Source organism: Tachypleus tridentatus, chromosome 6 (genome assembly GCF_004210375.1).
Source record: "Tachypleus tridentatus isolate NWPU-2018 chromosome 6, ASM421037v1, whole genome shotgun sequence".
NCBI lineage: Eukaryota > Metazoa > Arthropoda > Merostomata > Xiphosura > Limulidae > Tachypleus > Tachypleus tridentatus.
The window spans coordinates 52,006,191-52,025,338 of record NC_134830.1 but is presented as its reverse complement, the minus strand read 5'-3'; the positions used below and the strand labels follow the sequence as shown (position 1 = coordinate 52,025,338).

Below are 19,148 nucleotides of genomic sequence, written 5' to 3'. Positions count from 1 at the left end.
ATTCTCGAACCCAAATGCCGTCAGACCCAAAAAATGTTGAACTGTGTTTGGCAAGAAATGTCAATGTTAAACGCGTAAGAAGACCTTGGTCTCGAATTTTCGACCAAATTAGCACATTAAAAAAACAAACAAAAACGTTATTAATACTTATCAATTACATCCTAATACATTATATTTAAGGTAATATTATTACATAACACACTTTCAGAAGTGTGACATAAATCTTTTAAACAATACAAAAAGAGAGGAATTACCCATATCCCCAAATCCACTATTACTCTCCCCGCTTACAGCCACACGTTTTGTAGATTACAGCTTTTAAGAAAATACCAGACAGATGAATAAACTAAATGTACTAGTGACATCAAGTAATGAAATCAAAGAGGACAAAATATATTTAAACATTTTTATATTATTATTATTTTATTGCCTCCCCCTAAGTAGCACAGAGGAACGTCTGCGGACTCGCATCGCTATAAACCGGGTTTCGATACCTGTGGTGAGCAGACCAAAGATAGCCCATTGTGCATATTTGTGCTTAATTTCAAACAAATAAATAAATTATTTTATTATACACTTTATATTTATTATTATACTCGTAATGCGCGCTAGACTCTTGAGAATAGTAGGTCTTATATTTGTTCTGAATTTCGTGCAAAACTACACGAAGGGTAGCTGCGTTAGCAGTCCCTAATTTAGCAGTGTAAGACAAGAGTGAAGGCAACTAATCATCACCACCCACCGTCAACTCTTGGGCTACTAATTTACCAACGAATAGTGGGATTGATCGTGACATTATAACGCTGAAAGGGCGAGCATGTTTGATGTGACAGGGACTCAAACCCGCGACCCTCGGATTACAAGTCGAGTGCCCTAACCACCTGGCCATGCCGGGTATACTTTTAAGGAAGCTAGTAATGAAGATGTGCAATTTTTAGCTCCCCGCTGGTACAGCGGTAAGTCTACGGATTTACAACGCTAAACTCAGGGGTTCGATTCCTCTCAGTTGGCTCAACAGATAGCCCGATGTAGCTTTGCTATGAGAAAACACATATACACAGTGCAATTTTTTTGTAGAGTTTGTGGGTTGGAGGCTATCATGATTGATGTAGAAGCAGTAGATAAAGAGAAGTGTAAGCTATGTGAAATGATACCAGGACTTCAGAAGGAACTTAAACTCTTACATACAAAAGATACATCAGCTAACAGTGACTTTCAGGAAGTTGGTAAAAGTACCATTAGGATTTAATTATAATGAGCCTATTTTGTTGAGCAATAAAGTTTAGCCCTAACCACCTGCCCATACCGGACCGAATATGTAATGTTTTGTTTGTTTTTGAATTTCGCGCAAAACTAGTCGTTCCTAATTTAGCAGTATAAGACTAGCTGGATGGCAGCTAGTCATCACCACCCACTGCCAACTCTTGGGTTACTCTTTTACAAACGAATAGTGGGATTGACTGTGAATGATAACGTCTCCACGGCTGAAAGGGCGAGCGCGTTTGATGTGGCAGGGACTCGAACTCGCGACCATCGGATTACGAGTCGTGTGCCTTAACCACCTTTTTTATTTAGTCAATTTTCTTTCTACAATTTTCTTTCTTTTGTTTTTGTTTTGTTTTTCACTGATTTTTTCCAATAACCTTTATAGGTATATGTTTAGATATAAATTGTTCTAAAATCTATATAAATATAGCGGCACTATCTGTTGTTTGACCAGGTAACTACTTTGCAGGATGTGGATGGATTTTCACTAAAATTAGAATGGAGGCTCATTAGGTCCACGCGGTAGAACATAAAAAAAAAAAAAATTTAGTTTCGCGGGTTTTCTGGTCGTTTTTGCGTTTTTCTTATCACAGCTTCACCCCCTGTAAATAGATCTTCACCAAAACTAGTGTGAAGGTTTGTTGGGTTCATGCGGATATACATGCATAGTTGAGGTTTCACATTTTATGTTTTTAGGGGTTTCAGATTTTGTGTTTATTAACGTTTTTTTTTAATTACGTATAAAAAACTAACTTTTAATATCTGAAGATAGTTTTTCATTAATCATAAATTTATTTCTATACGTCCAGGGGACTGGTACTCCATTTACTTTTTATTGGATTTCAAAAAACGAAAGAAAAAAATCAATCCCAAAACACAAGTAACCAATAATTATGATTTTTTAAAACTCTACTAAACCTTACACGAAACTTTTAAATTCTTCCAATTAAAATAATTTGTTTTGTAATTTTATTCATTTCATAATTTTATTAAATGTACAATGTAAGCGCATGTGTTTTTTTTTATCAGTGATGTCATAAGTTACTGTTACGTTGAGTGTGAGGAGGTTGTAATCGAAGAGGTAGTAGCAGTATATGTAACGTAAACTATGTTATATTTATATTTTCATAAAATTAATCTGAATATGTTTCTGTCTGTCGGAAATATTTGAACATTCATAATTACTGAGTTACTGAGGATCTCCTATATTAATTTGTGAAATTATATATTATTTCTGACAATATTTAAATTTTGAGTTGGGAAACTGTTACTTTGTATAAATGAATGATAACTTTCAAATATCAGCTAGTGACCACAAGCAGCAAAGACTTTGAAATTAAATTTGAAATAGGAACTTCAGAAATACAACAGCTATTACAATGTGAAACTATTTTATGATAATGAATTGTAATACTGACTTGGCTTAAGTTAATAAGTAAATTGACACATTTCGAGTGATTCGTTCTTTTCCAGTGTTACAAATATTACCTAAATATAAATTGCCCAGTAATAAAAAACGTACATAATATTAGGCCTTTCTAAAGCATCGAGTCATTAATTGTTAATGCTTCAGCTAAAAGATTAAGTATCATTGTTTTATAATGATCCAAACAGTTATTTAATATTTAAGTAACTATCAAAATATAAAGCTGCCTCAGTTAAGTCTAATCGATAACTTTTAAATATACAGTACTAACAATTTACAAGTGTTTATATAAATTGAAATAATCTCGTAATCTGAACTGAATTTGAAGTTTCATAAGTACCATCCAAGAAAGCAGCTTCTTTGATTGTAATTTCTCAAATTTTTTTTATGCTGGTTCTAAGGACCAATAACGTTGAGAGAATTTTTAATAATAAGAAAATCCTAAACAATCTTTAAAAGTTGGGCCAGTACTTCACAAAGTGGGAAGGGTTCAGTGGTATTACTGGTATGAATTGTACACTAGGAGTATGTAGGCATTCAATTTTTTTTTTTTTTATCAAACAAGTATCAGGTTTGTGGAAAAAAGAAAGCTTATAACTGCAATTTTTTTTTATAAATGCTTAACTGCTAGTCAGAGTAAGCTGTGTACTTAAATCAAAACTAGAGACAAAATATTGCCCATTGGTGTAATTAATTACATATACATATTTTACATTTCAACTTGTAAAAATTGGAATGCACTGTTTTGTCAGGTAGGCAAACTCACTGTTAATGATATTTGTGTACTATAGTATGTCATAAGACTTGGCCAATTTAGGAGATTTAAGTTAATCCGAAATACAAGTTATAAGCTAACAAATCTATCTTGATAGTAAAAAAGTTGATAAACAATCAAAATTAAAAAGTAATGGCATTCATTATACTAGTATATCAATACATAGTGAAAGCAACATGTTCAGATGTGGGAAAAATGTCTCAGAAATCACATTCAAGATTTGTTTTTGTAAAGAAACATAACTTTACAAATGTTTTTCCATGCCCTTTTTTAGAACTAGATCAATATATATTTTCTTTATATCTAAGGTTTAAAATAGCTGTTTAGAAGCCAAGCCAAGCTCCTTATCATGATAATTTTCAATTAATGTTCCATGATATTTCAGACTATTTTTAGTTATTAGGCTTAAAGAAAACTTTAAATTTGTTGCTTTGAATCGTGAAATCTTTACTTGCACGTATTTTATCTTTATTTCAGTGAACCCAACATCCTCACAAGTATACTTTACATTTTTTGCAATCTCCATTGCTTTGATTTAGTAACTTAAGTTCACTTAGGCCTTTGTGTTTTCATTTTATTGTGCAGTGAATGTTAGTAACTATGTTTTTAGGTACATTAGTGTTTTGTGAAGTTAAATAAAACATTTATCTTAAAAAAAACTAAAATGCAGTGAGACATTGTGTACAAACAAAAATTTCCAAGCTGTAGAAATATTTTGGAAGAAGCAAAAGAAATCCAACCTTTATAAATAAAATTGCTGGAATTATTAATCCAATAGTTTTCACTGATTGTTTGTTGTGTATATGACCATTATTTTTGCTTATTTATAAAATGTTTTGTAGTCTATGAATGGGCACATTTATTTATATATGTTACTGGTTCAAAAGTTAATGCTTTATGAAATAATCATAAATGTAGAACATGTTAGTACATTAAATTTTATATCATTTAAATTATAGCCACGATGCAAGTGTTTAAACCACTACTTTATACCACTAACTGATTTGTATTGTAAGAAATTGTGGCATGTTCATTGCCCTAAAAATATTTATATTGTTAAAAGCAAGTGTATCTAATTAGTGAAACAATGCATTCTTTTCATAAAGCTTATAAATAAAAAATGATGTACTTAATTAACTTATTGCTATGGTACTTTTTAGTTTTACTCTTAGTAACGTACCCTCATCAGAAGCTATTATTAAATGTTTAGCTATTTTGTAAAACAAAGCATTTTTTCCAGTTGTCATGGCATTGAACAGAGATTTATAAGCTTTGTTTCTGAAGTTTGTATTTCTGTGCTTAACTGTTACTCTTGTTTTCAGTAGTAAATGCTACAGTTGGAATATTCATGCATCATTTATGCTCATTTTTTAACATTCAGAATAAAATTTGTATTTTTTCCCTAACACATATTTAAATGTTGATATGAGAAATTGTAAACTCAAATTTCTAGGTCTTTTGGTATATAGTAGGCTACGTATTTAGATCAAGAAAAGGTACTCAAATGGCCCAAGATAAAAATAAACTGAACATAAGTTTCATACTTAAAACTTTCTTTGGAATTAAGTTTCGTAACTGATTATTATTTAACAAAGTTTCATGATAGTAACATTTTAAAATATAGTAGATTTTATAACTATTTAACAAACTTTTGCGGTAGTAACATTTTAAAATAGTAATTTTATAATTGATTGTTAATATTTTAGTAACATTTTAAAATATAGTAGATTTTGTAAGAGATTATTTACAAAGTTTTGTAGTAGTAACATTTTAAAATATAGTAGATTTTATAACTTATTGTTATTCAACATAAAGGTTTGTGGTGGTAACATTTTAAAATGTAGTAGATTTTATAATTATTTAAAGTTTTATGGCAGTTACATTTTAAAATATAGCAGATTTTATAACTGATTGTTATTTAACAAAGTTTTGTAATAGTAACATTTTAAAATAGTAATTTCATAACTGATTGTTAATATTATAGTAACATTTTAAAATATAGTAGATTTTATAACAGATTGTTATTTGACAAAGTTTTGTGGAAGTAACATTTTAATATATGGTAGATTTTACAACATTGTTATTTAACAAACATTTTTGTGGTAGTAACATTTTAAAAAATGGAATTTATAACAGATTGTTATTTAACAAAGTTTTGTAGTGGTAATTTTTTAAAATAGTGGTAGATAAGTTTTGTGTACTAACAACGTGTATGTGCTTTTGTTGGTAAACAAAATCAAATCTTGTTAGATTTGATAGAATGATGACATGTTGATTAATATTACAGACGTCACACACGACTGGTGATTATTTCATGAGTACTGATACATAATTTTGTCACTTAAACTGTTGTTAATATAATATCCTGTTTGTGGTTTTCATGATACTGCACATGTTACAACAGTAAGAAATTGTCTTTTATAACTAGGCCTAGGTCATGCTAATAAAGCAGAGTTTGTTCTTGTTGGCTGTTGGACACAAATCACATAGTATCTCTTGTCACTTGTTATAAGACATTGAAAATATTTAATTCTAAAAAGTTCTTGAAAAATATTCTAGTTTTTTACATAGTACAAATATTTATCTCTTACATTTGTCTTGGAATAACAGTCACTTTTAATACAGCTTATTTCCAGATTGTGAGATTTGAGTGAAGCCTACCAGTAATTCATCAAAGAAACACTAACACTTTAATGTGTGACGAAGAGAAACCCCAGTATTTTGTAGGTTTCAGTATCAAAAACAAATTATTTTCAGTTTTATTACTTTTGTTTTGATTGATATTTGTTTTTATTTTGTAGTTAAGGGCATGCAAGAGGCAGTAAGATTGTCAACAGTTGTTTTGATTTCATATTTTAGTGTGTGATATCAAGGTGAAATACTCTTAGGAGTTTTCTGACAAAGTCTGAAAGAAAATGATGCTTGGAGGAACTCCAGGGCCTACAAACCCTAACAGCTCTTGGCTGAGTAGCAAGGGGATGTGGTTAACTTATGGTGTTGGCATCTTAGGACTTCATTTGGTATTATTAAGCTTTCCATTCTTCAGTGTGGCATGGGTATGGACACTTACAAACGTCGTTCATAACACAGTATGTATAGTTAATCCAGGTGTTCATTCGAATAAGTTGGGTTATAAACAGAACCATTGTGTATGTCAGTAGAAAAAAAATGTATTAATAAACAAAATATTATTCAACCTCATACAAAGCCTTCTAAGAAGTATCATGGTCGTTGCTTTTGTGTTTGAGTGGAAATTAAATCCTATGCACATGTATGGCTGAATTTAAATTATTCTCTCTCAGTAATATATTATTGTAATGTTGTTTTAAATTATTAAGTGGAAATAAGTACACTCAATGACATGAAATCAGTTTATTTACTCCTCTGAACATTTCTTCAGCATGAAGTCAAACACTGCCACATAATGCAAGTTGTTTAGGCCTACCTTTAACAACAATAGTAATTTATAACTAACAGAAATGGATTTACTGAATTTCCTATTAAGCTAGCTTGTTATGACAACAGTTTTAGAATTATTCTATTTCAGATTTATTGGCTGTTATTGTGGAGATCACCTTAACAAACTGATGGGATTATATTTAACCCATGTATAGTTTAGTAAAAAACAGTAAAGTTATAATAATTTTAGGACATTACATTTTTTGTATTTTAAATTGCATATTTGAAATAAATAAAAATAAAAAATGAAGTACTACCAACAACTCCATCTTGAAACTTTTAAAGCAAAAACTTAATGAAAGTTGTAACTCGAATGTAAATATTGAATTTATTTTTTTAAATATATATATATTTATATATATTTTATAAATCAACTAGAATTTATATAAAATTTATAAACTTATTAGGAAAAATGGAATAGTTAATGAAAACAATAATTTATGATAGCACATGTACATTGCTAGTAGTACACATTGATTATAATTCAAATGTATTAAATCTTAAGTAAAAATACTGTATTAAAAACTGATTATTTATGTCTGCTGTACTTGTAATGTCTAGTGAAAGCTTACCAAATTTCATTATTGTAAATTCAGTATTATAGAAAACATTAATTCGTTATTACATGCTCTGTCCACTGAATCAGCTTTGTGCATATAAGGTTAAGATGCACTCTAAATATGCTGTAACTCACTCCAGTGTGAGATGAAAATAAAACTATATATATTTACAGTCACAAACTGATTTGAAATGAAAGATTACTTAACACCATGATTTCATGACCGTGATGGGTACTGCAGATATAGACCATGTTAATTTATATTTATAATGTATATACATCAACATTTATTTTTCTATATTCTATAGGACATTGTGAAGACTACTTGGCTGGCTTTAATATTGATATTTATTAGTATTTTATCCTGTTCGAAAACTCTTAACTTTGCTTACATCAACAATTTTTATTTCAAGCTAGTTAGGGTAATTAAAATTTATGTACATGAACTCCAAAATGCAGTACACTGGTATGTGTGACCCATGATGTATGTAGCTAGCTTAACAGTGAAAATAAACATTTTCATTATAAGAATGTAAATGTGAATGTGTAAACAAGATCTCTAATGTGTTTGTCACTGTTACTTTCCATTTTGAGGTTAGTAATGTAGCATCCAAAGTTGCTGTATTATTTACTGTTGTGTGAATAAATTCTAGTATATTTTTTGAACATGTACATTTTTTTTCTCTGTAAATAAATTAGCATGAAATAAGAGGAACTTAGTTGACTCCTCTCTGAGGTTTTAATTGTTAAATCAACTTTTGTATGCTTTATTCAAAACATACGTACTTGAGACAGGTTTTATGCAAGTAACTTTCTCTGGATTGTTATTTGTACTTTATTTTATCTCTCTACAGGGAATGTTTATTCTGCTACACCTCATTAAAGGAACACCATGGGAACCTGGTGACCAAGGGAAGTCTCATTACTTAACCCACTGGGAGCAGATTGATAATGGAGAGCAGTTTACAAAAACCAGGAAGTTTTTAACTGTAGTTCCTATCCTCTTGTGAGTTTCCATTCTCCTAAGTACTATAGCTAGAGTTTATTGCACTTTAATATTAACTTCTGATAAAGATGGAGCTAAAATTTAACCCAGAAATTACTGTAGCTTTTGTAATATACACATCTGAGTAGGAGCATGCATAGTCTTAATATAAAAACTTGTAATAAGTTAGCCAGTGCATCAGTTTATCAGTTTGTTCCCTTGCTGTTGGTGATGATTTTTACTAACTTGCAATGTAATTGTGCTAATATTAACAGTGCACTAAATCAAACTACCAATAGTGTACTTTCCATTGCTCCCAAGATTATCTATTTTCTACCTCTGCTGTCCTCTGTATGCAAATTTTTCTTTACATATACCACAGACCTTCTGCTTTCCCCTGTTGGAATCAAATGGTTCTAACATCTCTTCTGTAAACCATCTTGCTTTCCTTCTCCACCAATAGCAGTGGGACATACATGAAGGAGGTGACTCCTTCTATACACCTCTACTGAACTGTCACTTCTGTTCTGGCAGCACTTGTGCTCAGATGTGTTTCTTTTTGTTTGTTTAAAGTCTTGGGTTGGTCTTTAGTATATTCACTAAGTTGTCTTTGTGTATTTTACTTCTAGTTTTTGTTAAAACTGTTTCTTAACCTCACTTGGACTTGTGTGGATGTTGGTTCCCAGCATAATAGGTTTTGGATGTAGTTAACTTAGCTACTTTACACCTCATTGCACATTCATTGATGTACACACTTTAATACTTTGTGGAATTATGTTTCCACAATTAGGGTCACTATCCTGTCACTGTTATCTCACACTTGGATGTGCTCCTCTTTTTCCACCCTTAACTACTACACATTCCAGTATCTGAGTTTAGAAGTGTATGGCTCCCCTGAACAGGTTGTAAATTTCACTCTCTTATTTTCAGTGATTTCCTTTGGATGATTTCTGTCGTTCCCTTACACCAGTCTTGTCACTTCATCAGTGTGGGATTCTAGCTAATACTGTGAGTGGAAGGAAATACTGTATTAGAAAATATATTTCCTATAGGTTCTTCCCACTTGAATCTGGTGCTTACATCCTCTGCCAAACTGTTTAAGAAGTGATAGTTTGGTAGAGGTATATATAGAGGGAGTTGCATGGTCATGCTCCTATAGATGGTGAAGTGGCAAGTGATGATTTACATCAGAGATGTGTTGGAATCATTTGATTCCAATAGGGGTGAGGGTGGGTGGAAGGCTTGTGATGTGCATAAAGAAAAAGTTTGCATATAGAGGGCAGCACTGGATTAGACAAGCTAATCTTGTGGGTAGGGGAAATCGAATTAGATTTTCAGTACAGGGAAAATTATTACTTTACTGCTGAGATGCAAAACCTAAAATCGTGCTTTGTAAAAATAACATTTTATACCATATGGTTTTTCATTATTTTATACACTTTAATAATGTTAGGATACTTATGGATTTTTTTCAATAATGTATTTATTAATGACTTGATTAAAGCAGGAACAAGCTGAAGAATTAGTATAATTTAAATCAGTGTGATATTTCTTTCAAATACTTGTTGATCAGATGCAACAACTATAATATAACTGTTCATTTAATATTTTTTGTATAAAAGTCAAAAGAACTTGCGTTACAAAAGTAGAAAATTTAAAACTTGTTTCTTGAAGCCATTAATAACAAAGCATGCTTCATGTTTAATACAACAGTTTTGTTGTATTACTTTTTCTCTTCTTCAATCAGTTTTTGTTTCTTTTTAATAGTTTACAGGCTGGAGTTAAGTAAAAGGATCTTAGTGAAAAATAACTCAATCTTGCATATTCTCAAGTATTTTAACCATGTTTATTGGTTATTAGCTCAGCTCAGATCTGTTTATTCCTTGTTTGTTTTTTTCTACAGCTCCACTGTACATCTGTAGAATAATTTTTTTTAACATTTAAATATCTTGCTGGTGTTATACCTGCATTAGAATATAAGACTCACTCAGTTATGATATGTTTGTTATAAGTATTAATAGAAAAGAATTATGATAAGTCTTCTTTTGAGTCAACTTTTTGGTATGCTTTTTCATGGTAAGCATTTCCTGAAACTTTTAAATCTGCAGATGGCAGTAACAAAATAAGAGGAAATGATAGTTTAGAGGACTTAGGGAATGTTATTCAAGATTGAATAAAAATTTAGTTTTTGTTACAACTTCCTATCAGTAATCTGTTGAATTTTTATTCGATTCTAACAAGGATTTGCTGTTATCGTCTCTCGGTAATGAAATTGTGTTATAAACATTATTAGAATGGCAAGTCAGTTGGGTTTCTCAGGTATAATAAAACAAAAAGCTTGCGGTATTTTTGGTTCTTTGTCACATATCCTAAGTGATATAAAAGACAAGAATATTCACTGTTAAGCCAAAGATTGTAAAATTGTCAAAATATTACCATAAAACAATTGAAAGAATAATTCTGATGGAAAAAAGTGTGGTAAAGTGCAAAACTTGAATAAAATACAGTTTATTGAAAGGTAAGTCTCAAGCATGATTTTAATATAGGAGATTTCATAAACAATAAAATAAACACTGAAAAATGGACAAATAAAAACTAGAATTTTCCTAAACAGAAAAGTCGTATTGCCTAGCTGTGAAATCAATACGTTATTTGTGATGCAGTAAAATACAGGATCACTGAATAGTTATGACAAGAATGTGTAACTTTTAATACAAAAGGAAGATGGGTTAATGACAGTATGGCATACTATTACAATTTGTCTTTTTTTTTGTTTTTTTTCCATCAGTGGAAATGTCATAGACCTCTGTGTTTGCAGCCAGAGGAGTGAAAAAACAAATGGATCCATTGGATTGATAAAAATCTTTTAAAAAGTTATTTATTGTTTGATGCATTTGAGAAGCATGCAAAGGGACAAAAGTCTTTCAAATTACTAAAATTTTGTTGTAATTAGTAGTTTTAGTTAATTACTAAAATGTTTGTTTCGGTATTCATGTTAGGTAGACGTTTTTGCTTCTCTAAAGTATGTTGCTTTTTAGCACATCCATTAAAAAATCTGTAATAATTATTTCGCACATATAAAATAAAATTTCTTAACTTCATCCAAAATAATGATGATAATGTGGATGTACATTAGAAAAATGAATGTTTTTTTATATGTTCTAAAAGTTTGTCAGATCTAGAGAAATTACAAACAACCTGTGCTTGTTCACCTCTGTTGTGCACTATTGTTATCCTTTCTGTCGAGCCATAAAACTATTTATTGATTAGTACAATACCTTTGTTAAAGTAGTTTTTAGTATCATTCTGTATAACTTGACATCAGTATAGTGTTTTAACTTAATGATATAATAAGGTAGTTTGGTTTAATACAAGATAAATATGTAGCAAGTAGTGGGGATGGAAATGAGTTGCTTGTTATCAAAACGTTCAGTCCTTCTACTCCTTTGTTTTCATGACTTTGATTTGAACAAAGGTTTAGTGTCAACATACTGACAGGGATATAGGAAATGAATGTTTAAGCATTTGAAAATTTTCAGTAAACTCGCTTAATCATGGCTCCTATAAGAATAAAGTTGCATGTAAAAGTTTACTAAACTGGACTACAACAGTTAGGCTCAGACATATTCAACTTGGTGCTTCATGTTGTTGGATAGGATAAGTTACAACCAGGATTGGTCTTAATTATTGTGGAGTCCTGGGCAAGAATTCAATAAATGGGGCCCCATAATGATAAGAAACCTCAAAAGTAGATTAAAAGGCATAGCACTGGGGACCCCAGGCAATTTTCCAGTTTGTTCAATGGTTAAGACCACCTGTGTTTACAACAACCAAACTTAGCCATTTTCAACATATTTTTTTTTTTTATGTTCATCTTGTTAGGTAGGGTAGGTCACAACAAACTTAGCCATTATAAATCATCCTTTTAACCTGCTGTTTGAGCTTATCAGAAAAAATGGATTAACAGAACAAAAAAATTAGCCAATTCCAATAATTTCTTCCAGTAGTTTAGCATGTTGGACTGTAAATTTGAGGGTTTTGTAACTCTCATCTCATTGTCACAAAATTGCCTTAATGCATTTTCTCATTTTGATGGGTTCTATAGCTATTTCAAGTTTTCCCTTTGTTACTGCCTACTTTACTACTTTCAAAACTTTACAGTGGTGTTTGGTGTATTTCCAAAATTTTCAGAACAAAAGAAAATATTGAAATATGTATACCATGAAAATATATTTCTTGGGAAATTCTATTTCCTCAGAGGTTAAAATGATTTTTGTGCAGTTTTCAAAACCAACAAAACAAGTGCAGTGTGCAACATGGATCTTTTTCAGTGATGCTAAAGTTCATAAGGTAAACTGGACTACAACACCTGAATAGGGGCCACTTTCAATTTGTTGGGTTACTAAATACTAAATCTTAACAACTAGTTGTCCTTTGTCATCACAAAAGTTAATTTTAGGCCATTTCTGATGAGTTGTGTCACGTAATAACTAAAGTTCATCAGATAAACTTGCCAAGTCATTATACATCTTAATGTTTAACTGAATTGTTATTTATATGTTGTCTAGAAAACAAATGAAATAAATAGCAGGTTTAAATTCAAGTATTTATGCGTATATACCTACATCAAATCTGGAAAAGTAAGAAATGCATTTTATTGTATACCTGTGAATGGGGAGTTAACAATAAACAGTTAAAAACTATCACGTTGATTAATTAAGGTTGTAATAACACAGTATTCATTTAAGAACAGGAAAATAATCTACTTGAACAACATTTCAAATATCTGCTGTCATTTAGCTTCACCTGATCTATCAACATAACAAGAATGTTCCAGTGAAATTACTTTAAAACAGTGGTATTGGACAAGGAAGGTAAAACAATATTGTACAACATTAATGTTTTATATTATTACATAGATTAATCACACAGATTTTAAAATGTTTATCTTTTACTGAGATCAGACCTATCTAAGGTTAAACTAATAATTTGTTTTAATACTTTCTTAATGCATTTTTTATTTGAAATTAATGAACAAGACTTAAAATTTGTGTTATTAGTAAAAAAAATAGCACTTTAAACTAGCAGTTCTTTAGTTTTTGTAAATTTATTGTAAATCTTCTTTTTATATGAGTAATATACTTTGTGCAAGCCAGTATAATATGCCATTTATTGTAGGTTTATAAGAATAATACATTTATCTTAGTTTAAATAAATTTGTTTTGCTTTTCAGGTTTTTCTTAACAAGTTTCTACACTAAATATGACTCCATGCATTTTTTAATCAACTTTGCATCTATGATGTTGGTTTTGTTGCCCAAGCTACCCCAGTTCCACAAGGTTCGGCTTTTTGGCATCAACCAATACTGAGAAATAAAAATAGCTTTGATACAGGTTTGTCGAGAAATTGTGAACAGTTACATACCAACTGGTGGAAAGCCAAGTGGTTGTAATAAAGATATGATAGCTATAAGGACACCTCTTGTAAAACTGTTCACATAACAGAAGTATCATATTGTGATAAAGAAGGAACACGTTTTAATAGAGTGGTGATGTGTTGGTGATGGTCAATTTTCACATGCATTTACCATGCTGATAAAATACCATCAGTATTTGGGTGTTATTTTTATATATATCCAACGTTTCTTATTCTACTGTATTTAATAGCTTCTCCGATTACCCTGTTATCAGACTCTGCCATTAATAAATTTGTCTAATTTGCTTTAGTGTTACTTTAGTGAAGAATGTCAAGTGACAATTGTGTGTTATCACTGATGGCAGTGAAAGATCTATTTTCAGAAACCTTCATAGTAGAATGAAGTAATTGTAAGTGACCCATAACTTCAATAAAAGAGATTAAAATACTACTGATTATGTCATTATTTTGGGTCCTGTTTGTTAACTATTTTTATTGGTAAAATATTTTCTTACAAGAGAATGTTTTTGAGGTAGTAAACACGTTTTCTTGTCAGTTTTTTTTTTTTTTTTTAGCTTGGAGCTGTTTAACACGTGCTGTTATTTACTAGAACCTCAGTTATATCTTGCTTTTGCACCTGCTTTTTTTTGTTAGATCTTTAGTTATATCTAGCTTGGAGCTGTTCAAAACCTGATTTGATATTTTAGAGCCTTTGCTGCTTATACCTTGGAGTTGATGAATATCTGTTTTTGTTTGTTAGAACCTTAGCTGTTTCTTTCTTGAAACTAATAAACACCTGGTTTCTTTCATTAAAGCCTTTGCTGTTTCTAGATTGAAGCTAAATGACACTTCTGTTAACTTAGAATCCAGTGCTCTTTGGTTTGGATCTAGTACTATTGAAACTCGAAACTGTATTTGAACACTGTCTGGCTTAGGACAAACAACACTTACTGTCGTGTTAAAATCTGTTTTTTTTTCAGGTTTGGAACAACACCTACTGTGATGTGTTAAAACCTGATCTCTTTCTAGATTAGAATAAACACTTATTGTCATATGTTAAAACCAGAACTCTATCTAGTTTGGAACAAACAACTACTGTCATATGCTGTAACTTTAGTTTTGTATTATTTGCTGGAATCCATGTAGATGGTTAATAACAAATTATTCTGTGGTTGATGCTCTGACATTGGTTTCAAGGAGAATGTTTCTTGTATTTTTCGTGGTGTTTAAAATGCTACAACTGATATTGGTATACAGTACTTTTGTAACTATTTCCAGAAGTAAAATGTCTTTACAACTTATTTTTTTGAAAAACAAATATGTTTCCAGTAAAAGTGGTAGAAAGAACCATTTTTTTCTTAAGTAACTTATAAGAAAAAGTTTGTTATATGTTAGTTGATGCATGTGACATTCCTTGTCATAGTTAGTAAAGTTTCTTATTTGATTTGATGAGCAAACTTACTTTTGAAGGAAAGGTTATTCTTACACTTATATTTCATGAATTTCATGTTGAATGGTTGTGCTCTGCTTTCCTAAAACAACCTTATTTAATTCTTAACATGATTGTACATTTTATAACTCTACATAATGACTTTCATGGAACATACATTTCTTGGGACAGCACTAGTCAGTCTTGAAGCTTGTTGTTACTAATTTGTTTTAAGATGCTGTAATTTCTTAGTGTTTACATGTAGAGCCACATTACAGAATATTTGTTCCTTAACAAAATAGATAAAAACTGATACCAGTGATTTTATTTTTGCCTATAAATGTTTCTTTCATACTATCAGTATCTTGAATAAAGGAAATATTTTACTTTTCGGTTACTGGCTAGTAGTTATTTCCACTTACCACGTAATAACATTTTAGTATATTTCAATTCATTTCCACTAGATGCTTGAAAGAAGTACATAAAACATATATAATGTTTACCTTATTTATGTATGCATTTTATATCTTTTAATATTAAAATATTAGTAAAATGTTTCTGAATGCGTTGCTGAGGAAAGTTTTTATTACTTTGGTTTAAAAATTTTTTCAACATAATGACCCTATCTTTGACAAGGAATCTAAAAGTTTATGGTCATATCAGTGCATTGGTTCAGGATTACACTGGACAACAAAACTTTGCTACTGGTGAAAACTTGAGTGATTTGGTAATGTGAATTTGTTGCTTTCTAATTTTACTATCACTTCTAGATATTGTGCTATTGTAATATCTCTGTTATATCAGAACTATGTGAAATGCCATACAATCAACTCTGTACAATAGATTTATGTTGTGAAATTATGTTTACTACAACATAAAATAACTTCAAACTCTGACTGTTTTATTGAAATATATGTATGCTGTTTGTTCTTGATATAATTGTAGTGAATTGAACCATTTTTGCTTCATTCCCAGACTCACCTTCTTCACCTTGGAATCATGAAATGCTCAATTTATCAGAACATTTGTGAAGTCTCTTGATTTAAGGGGTAGGGGAAAATACATCTCACCCAGTTGATCATTTTATCTTGCTCAGTGCTTGGCTAAAACAAACTCTGATCTCCTTCCTCGCATCGTTTACTTTTGGGCCCGGCATGGCCTAGCGCGTAAGGCGTGTGACTCGTAATCCGAGGGTCGCGGGTTCGCGCCCGCGTCGCGCTAAACATGCTCGCCCTCCCAGCCGTGGGGGTGTATAATGTGACGGTCAATCCCAGTATTCGTTGGTAAAGAGTAGCCCAAGAGTTGGCGGTGGGTGGTGATGACTAGCTGCCTTCCCTCTAGTCTTACACTGCTAAATTAGGGACGGCTAGCACAGATAGCCCTCGAGTAGCTTTGTGCGAAATTCCCAAACAAACAAACAAACAAACCTTCCTCGCATCATACTCAAGTTTGACTAAATTTTGTTTTTTGTTTTTTTTACATCTTTTAATTTCTAGTTCTGTAAACATAAATTATTTTATATTTTTTTAGACAATCATTTGAAATGCTGGCTGCCCTCCAGTTCTAGTACAATCTGAAAGTGCAAAAATCAAACAAAAAGTTCGTGCTACCTTTGTGGAAAATAGTTTCACAACAACAAAAAAGTATCACACACAAGGTAAAAGTTGCTTATTGAGACTAGTTTGGGTGTGAAATTGAAGACCATTAAAAACTTTCTCCATCGAATTATTATTAATCTCACCAAATTTTTTGAAGGTGGAGCAACTGTATAAAACACACAAAACAAAAACCACCATGAATTCAACATAGAAAAAATACTTATTATTCTTTTCAAAATAATTAATCTCCGTGAATAAACACGCTCAAAAATAATATTTGCTAAGCAAAACAAAGCGGAGGAACACAGTTCATGAGCAATCATTAGCAAAAGAGCGCCACAACAATCTCATCTACTTAAATTCATAGTTTCCCCTAAAACTATTCCAAACAGTGTCTGAATAAAGAAGAAAGTATACTATTTACTGTTTCCATCGTATGGTGTGAACCCATACATTATCTACCTGATTGTTATTTTTGTGTGACAAATATTCAAGCAAAAATAAATAATACATTAAGTATCCAGATATTGCATGTGCAATGACACCAGTAGCTCATTGGGATGATCTTCAACTGCCACATCCACCAGAAAATTGAGAAACAGAAGAATTATCCCGACAATGAATAATTTTCGTCTAATAATTCTATTATTGTGAGAACCTCAACAATAAATGTCTCATTCGATCACAAAAGAAGAGTTAAATCATTTGATTTGCAACTTGTCTCTATCAAAGAAATATGGGAACGTCTTGGCTCTTGTTTACAACAATGGAATTTATTAGCAGCAGAAATAAGTGTTTTAATTACTAAAGTCACCATCAGAGCTTTACTTCTCACTAAAGCATCTAAGATATTTTGTGTTTTTGTCCAAACGTTAATGCACCGATGAAAGTTATTAAACATCCTTAAAAATGGAATTTTTTTTATCGACTCATCCGAAATTAATCTTAAACCTTTTCAAAAGTACTAAACCATCGATTTCTGATGTTTATGCTGTGAATGTTATAAATAAGATAAACTTATCAAAGTATGCAAATTATACTCGAGGATATCAAATGTGATCGTAGATGGTACATATGTGGTGATCTAAAAGTCATTACACTTCTGCTAGGCCTGCACAGTGGGTATATCAAACATTACTGCGTGTCTGGAACAGTCGCGATGATAAAAATCGTTTCAAAAAGAAGTAAAGGCCAGTGATAGCGAATTTACATACCAGTGAAACAGAATATCGAGTAGTAACCTTTAATGAATCCTCAAAATGTGTTTCTACCCCAGTTAACATTAAACTGAGACTAGTGAAATATTTTGTAAAGGAGTAATGAGCAAAGATGGTTTCAAATGCATGCCTGACAATTTTCAAAAAATTAGTAAAGCAAACTTGAATTATCTTTGTTGGGCCACATTCGCAAAGAACTGATTGTTAATAATTTTCAAACAGGACTCGGTCGGAAAGAACTCATTGATTAGACACAATTCAAATTTGTTGTCAAAAATGTCTTTGAAATAACAGAAATATGCTATGATATATACGAGAACTACATGAAAATGTAGCCTAGAATGTTCTTAATGGAACCCTGCAATGACGGGAGATTACTGTTGTTCTTACAGCATAAAATTGAGAGCATGCACAAAAGATGCAACAATCAAGCAGATATTTTGTAACAAAAAATATGAATGTTTTGAACATAGCCTGAATGTATTTTCAGTATCTAAGCTTATTGTACTTATTGTTTTTAAACCAATATTGATATTATTAGTATTTTATATTTTCAACATTCTTAAATATAATAATCAGTGAATAAATAAATCGTTAAAGAAAAGTTATTTTTATGATATCTAAGCATGTTTTTGAATAAATCTGTCATAACTTGAAAACGAGTTGCACAGTAGTTTTTAAAACGATTTTAGAATCGGCATCGTCAAATTACTGAGAAACAACTGCATTTTTTGTAAGCAACAGAGAAATTTGTTGTTGCCTGCTGTTATTAAAGACCATTTTGTTTTTGTGTTTATAAATAATAGATTAAACACAAGTTAGTAGAAATAGTTGCTTTGGAATAATATTTTGTTTTTCCATGTATTAAGAGATTTTTTCATTAAAAAATCTCAAGTAGGAAATATTATGTATTGCTTAACAACTCTTTTTAGAAAATGTGTCGTTAAGATTTTTTATTAAATAAATCTTGACGTCATGACAAGTTGAGAGTAAATACCAAAACACCTTAGTCCAGTCAA

The 19,148-nt window shown here is 30.9% G+C and overlaps 1 protein-coding gene across 6 annotated transcripts; it reads left to right on the top strand.

Moving 5' to 3' along the window:
• Positions 1-2,240: 2,240 nt before the first annotated feature.
• Positions 2,241-15,711, top strand: ORMDL (sphingolipid biosynthesis regulator orosomucoid 1-like). 6 transcript variants are annotated; one of them, XM_076504724.1, is made up of 5 exons: positions 2,321-2,367; positions 6,104-6,190; positions 6,327-6,556; positions 8,340-8,491; positions 13,704-15,711. In XM_076504724.1, the coding sequence occupies exons 3-5, from the start codon at positions 6,383-6,385 to the stop codon at positions 13,837-13,839; spliced, it is 462 nt and encodes a 153-aa protein (XP_076360839.1). In that variant the 5' UTR covers positions 2,321-2,367; positions 6,104-6,190; positions 6,327-6,382; the 3' UTR covers positions 13,840-15,711. The 6 variants fall into 6 exon arrangements, with proteins under 6 accessions (XP_076360836.1, XP_076360840.1, XP_076360839.1 ...); XM_076504721.1 differs by lacking the exon at positions 6,104-6,190 and having other exon boundaries at positions 2,241-2,347; XM_076504725.1 differs by lacking the exon at positions 6,104-6,190 and having other exon boundaries at positions 2,317-2,367.
• The last annotated feature ends 3,437 nt before the right edge of the window (positions 15,712-19,148 follow it).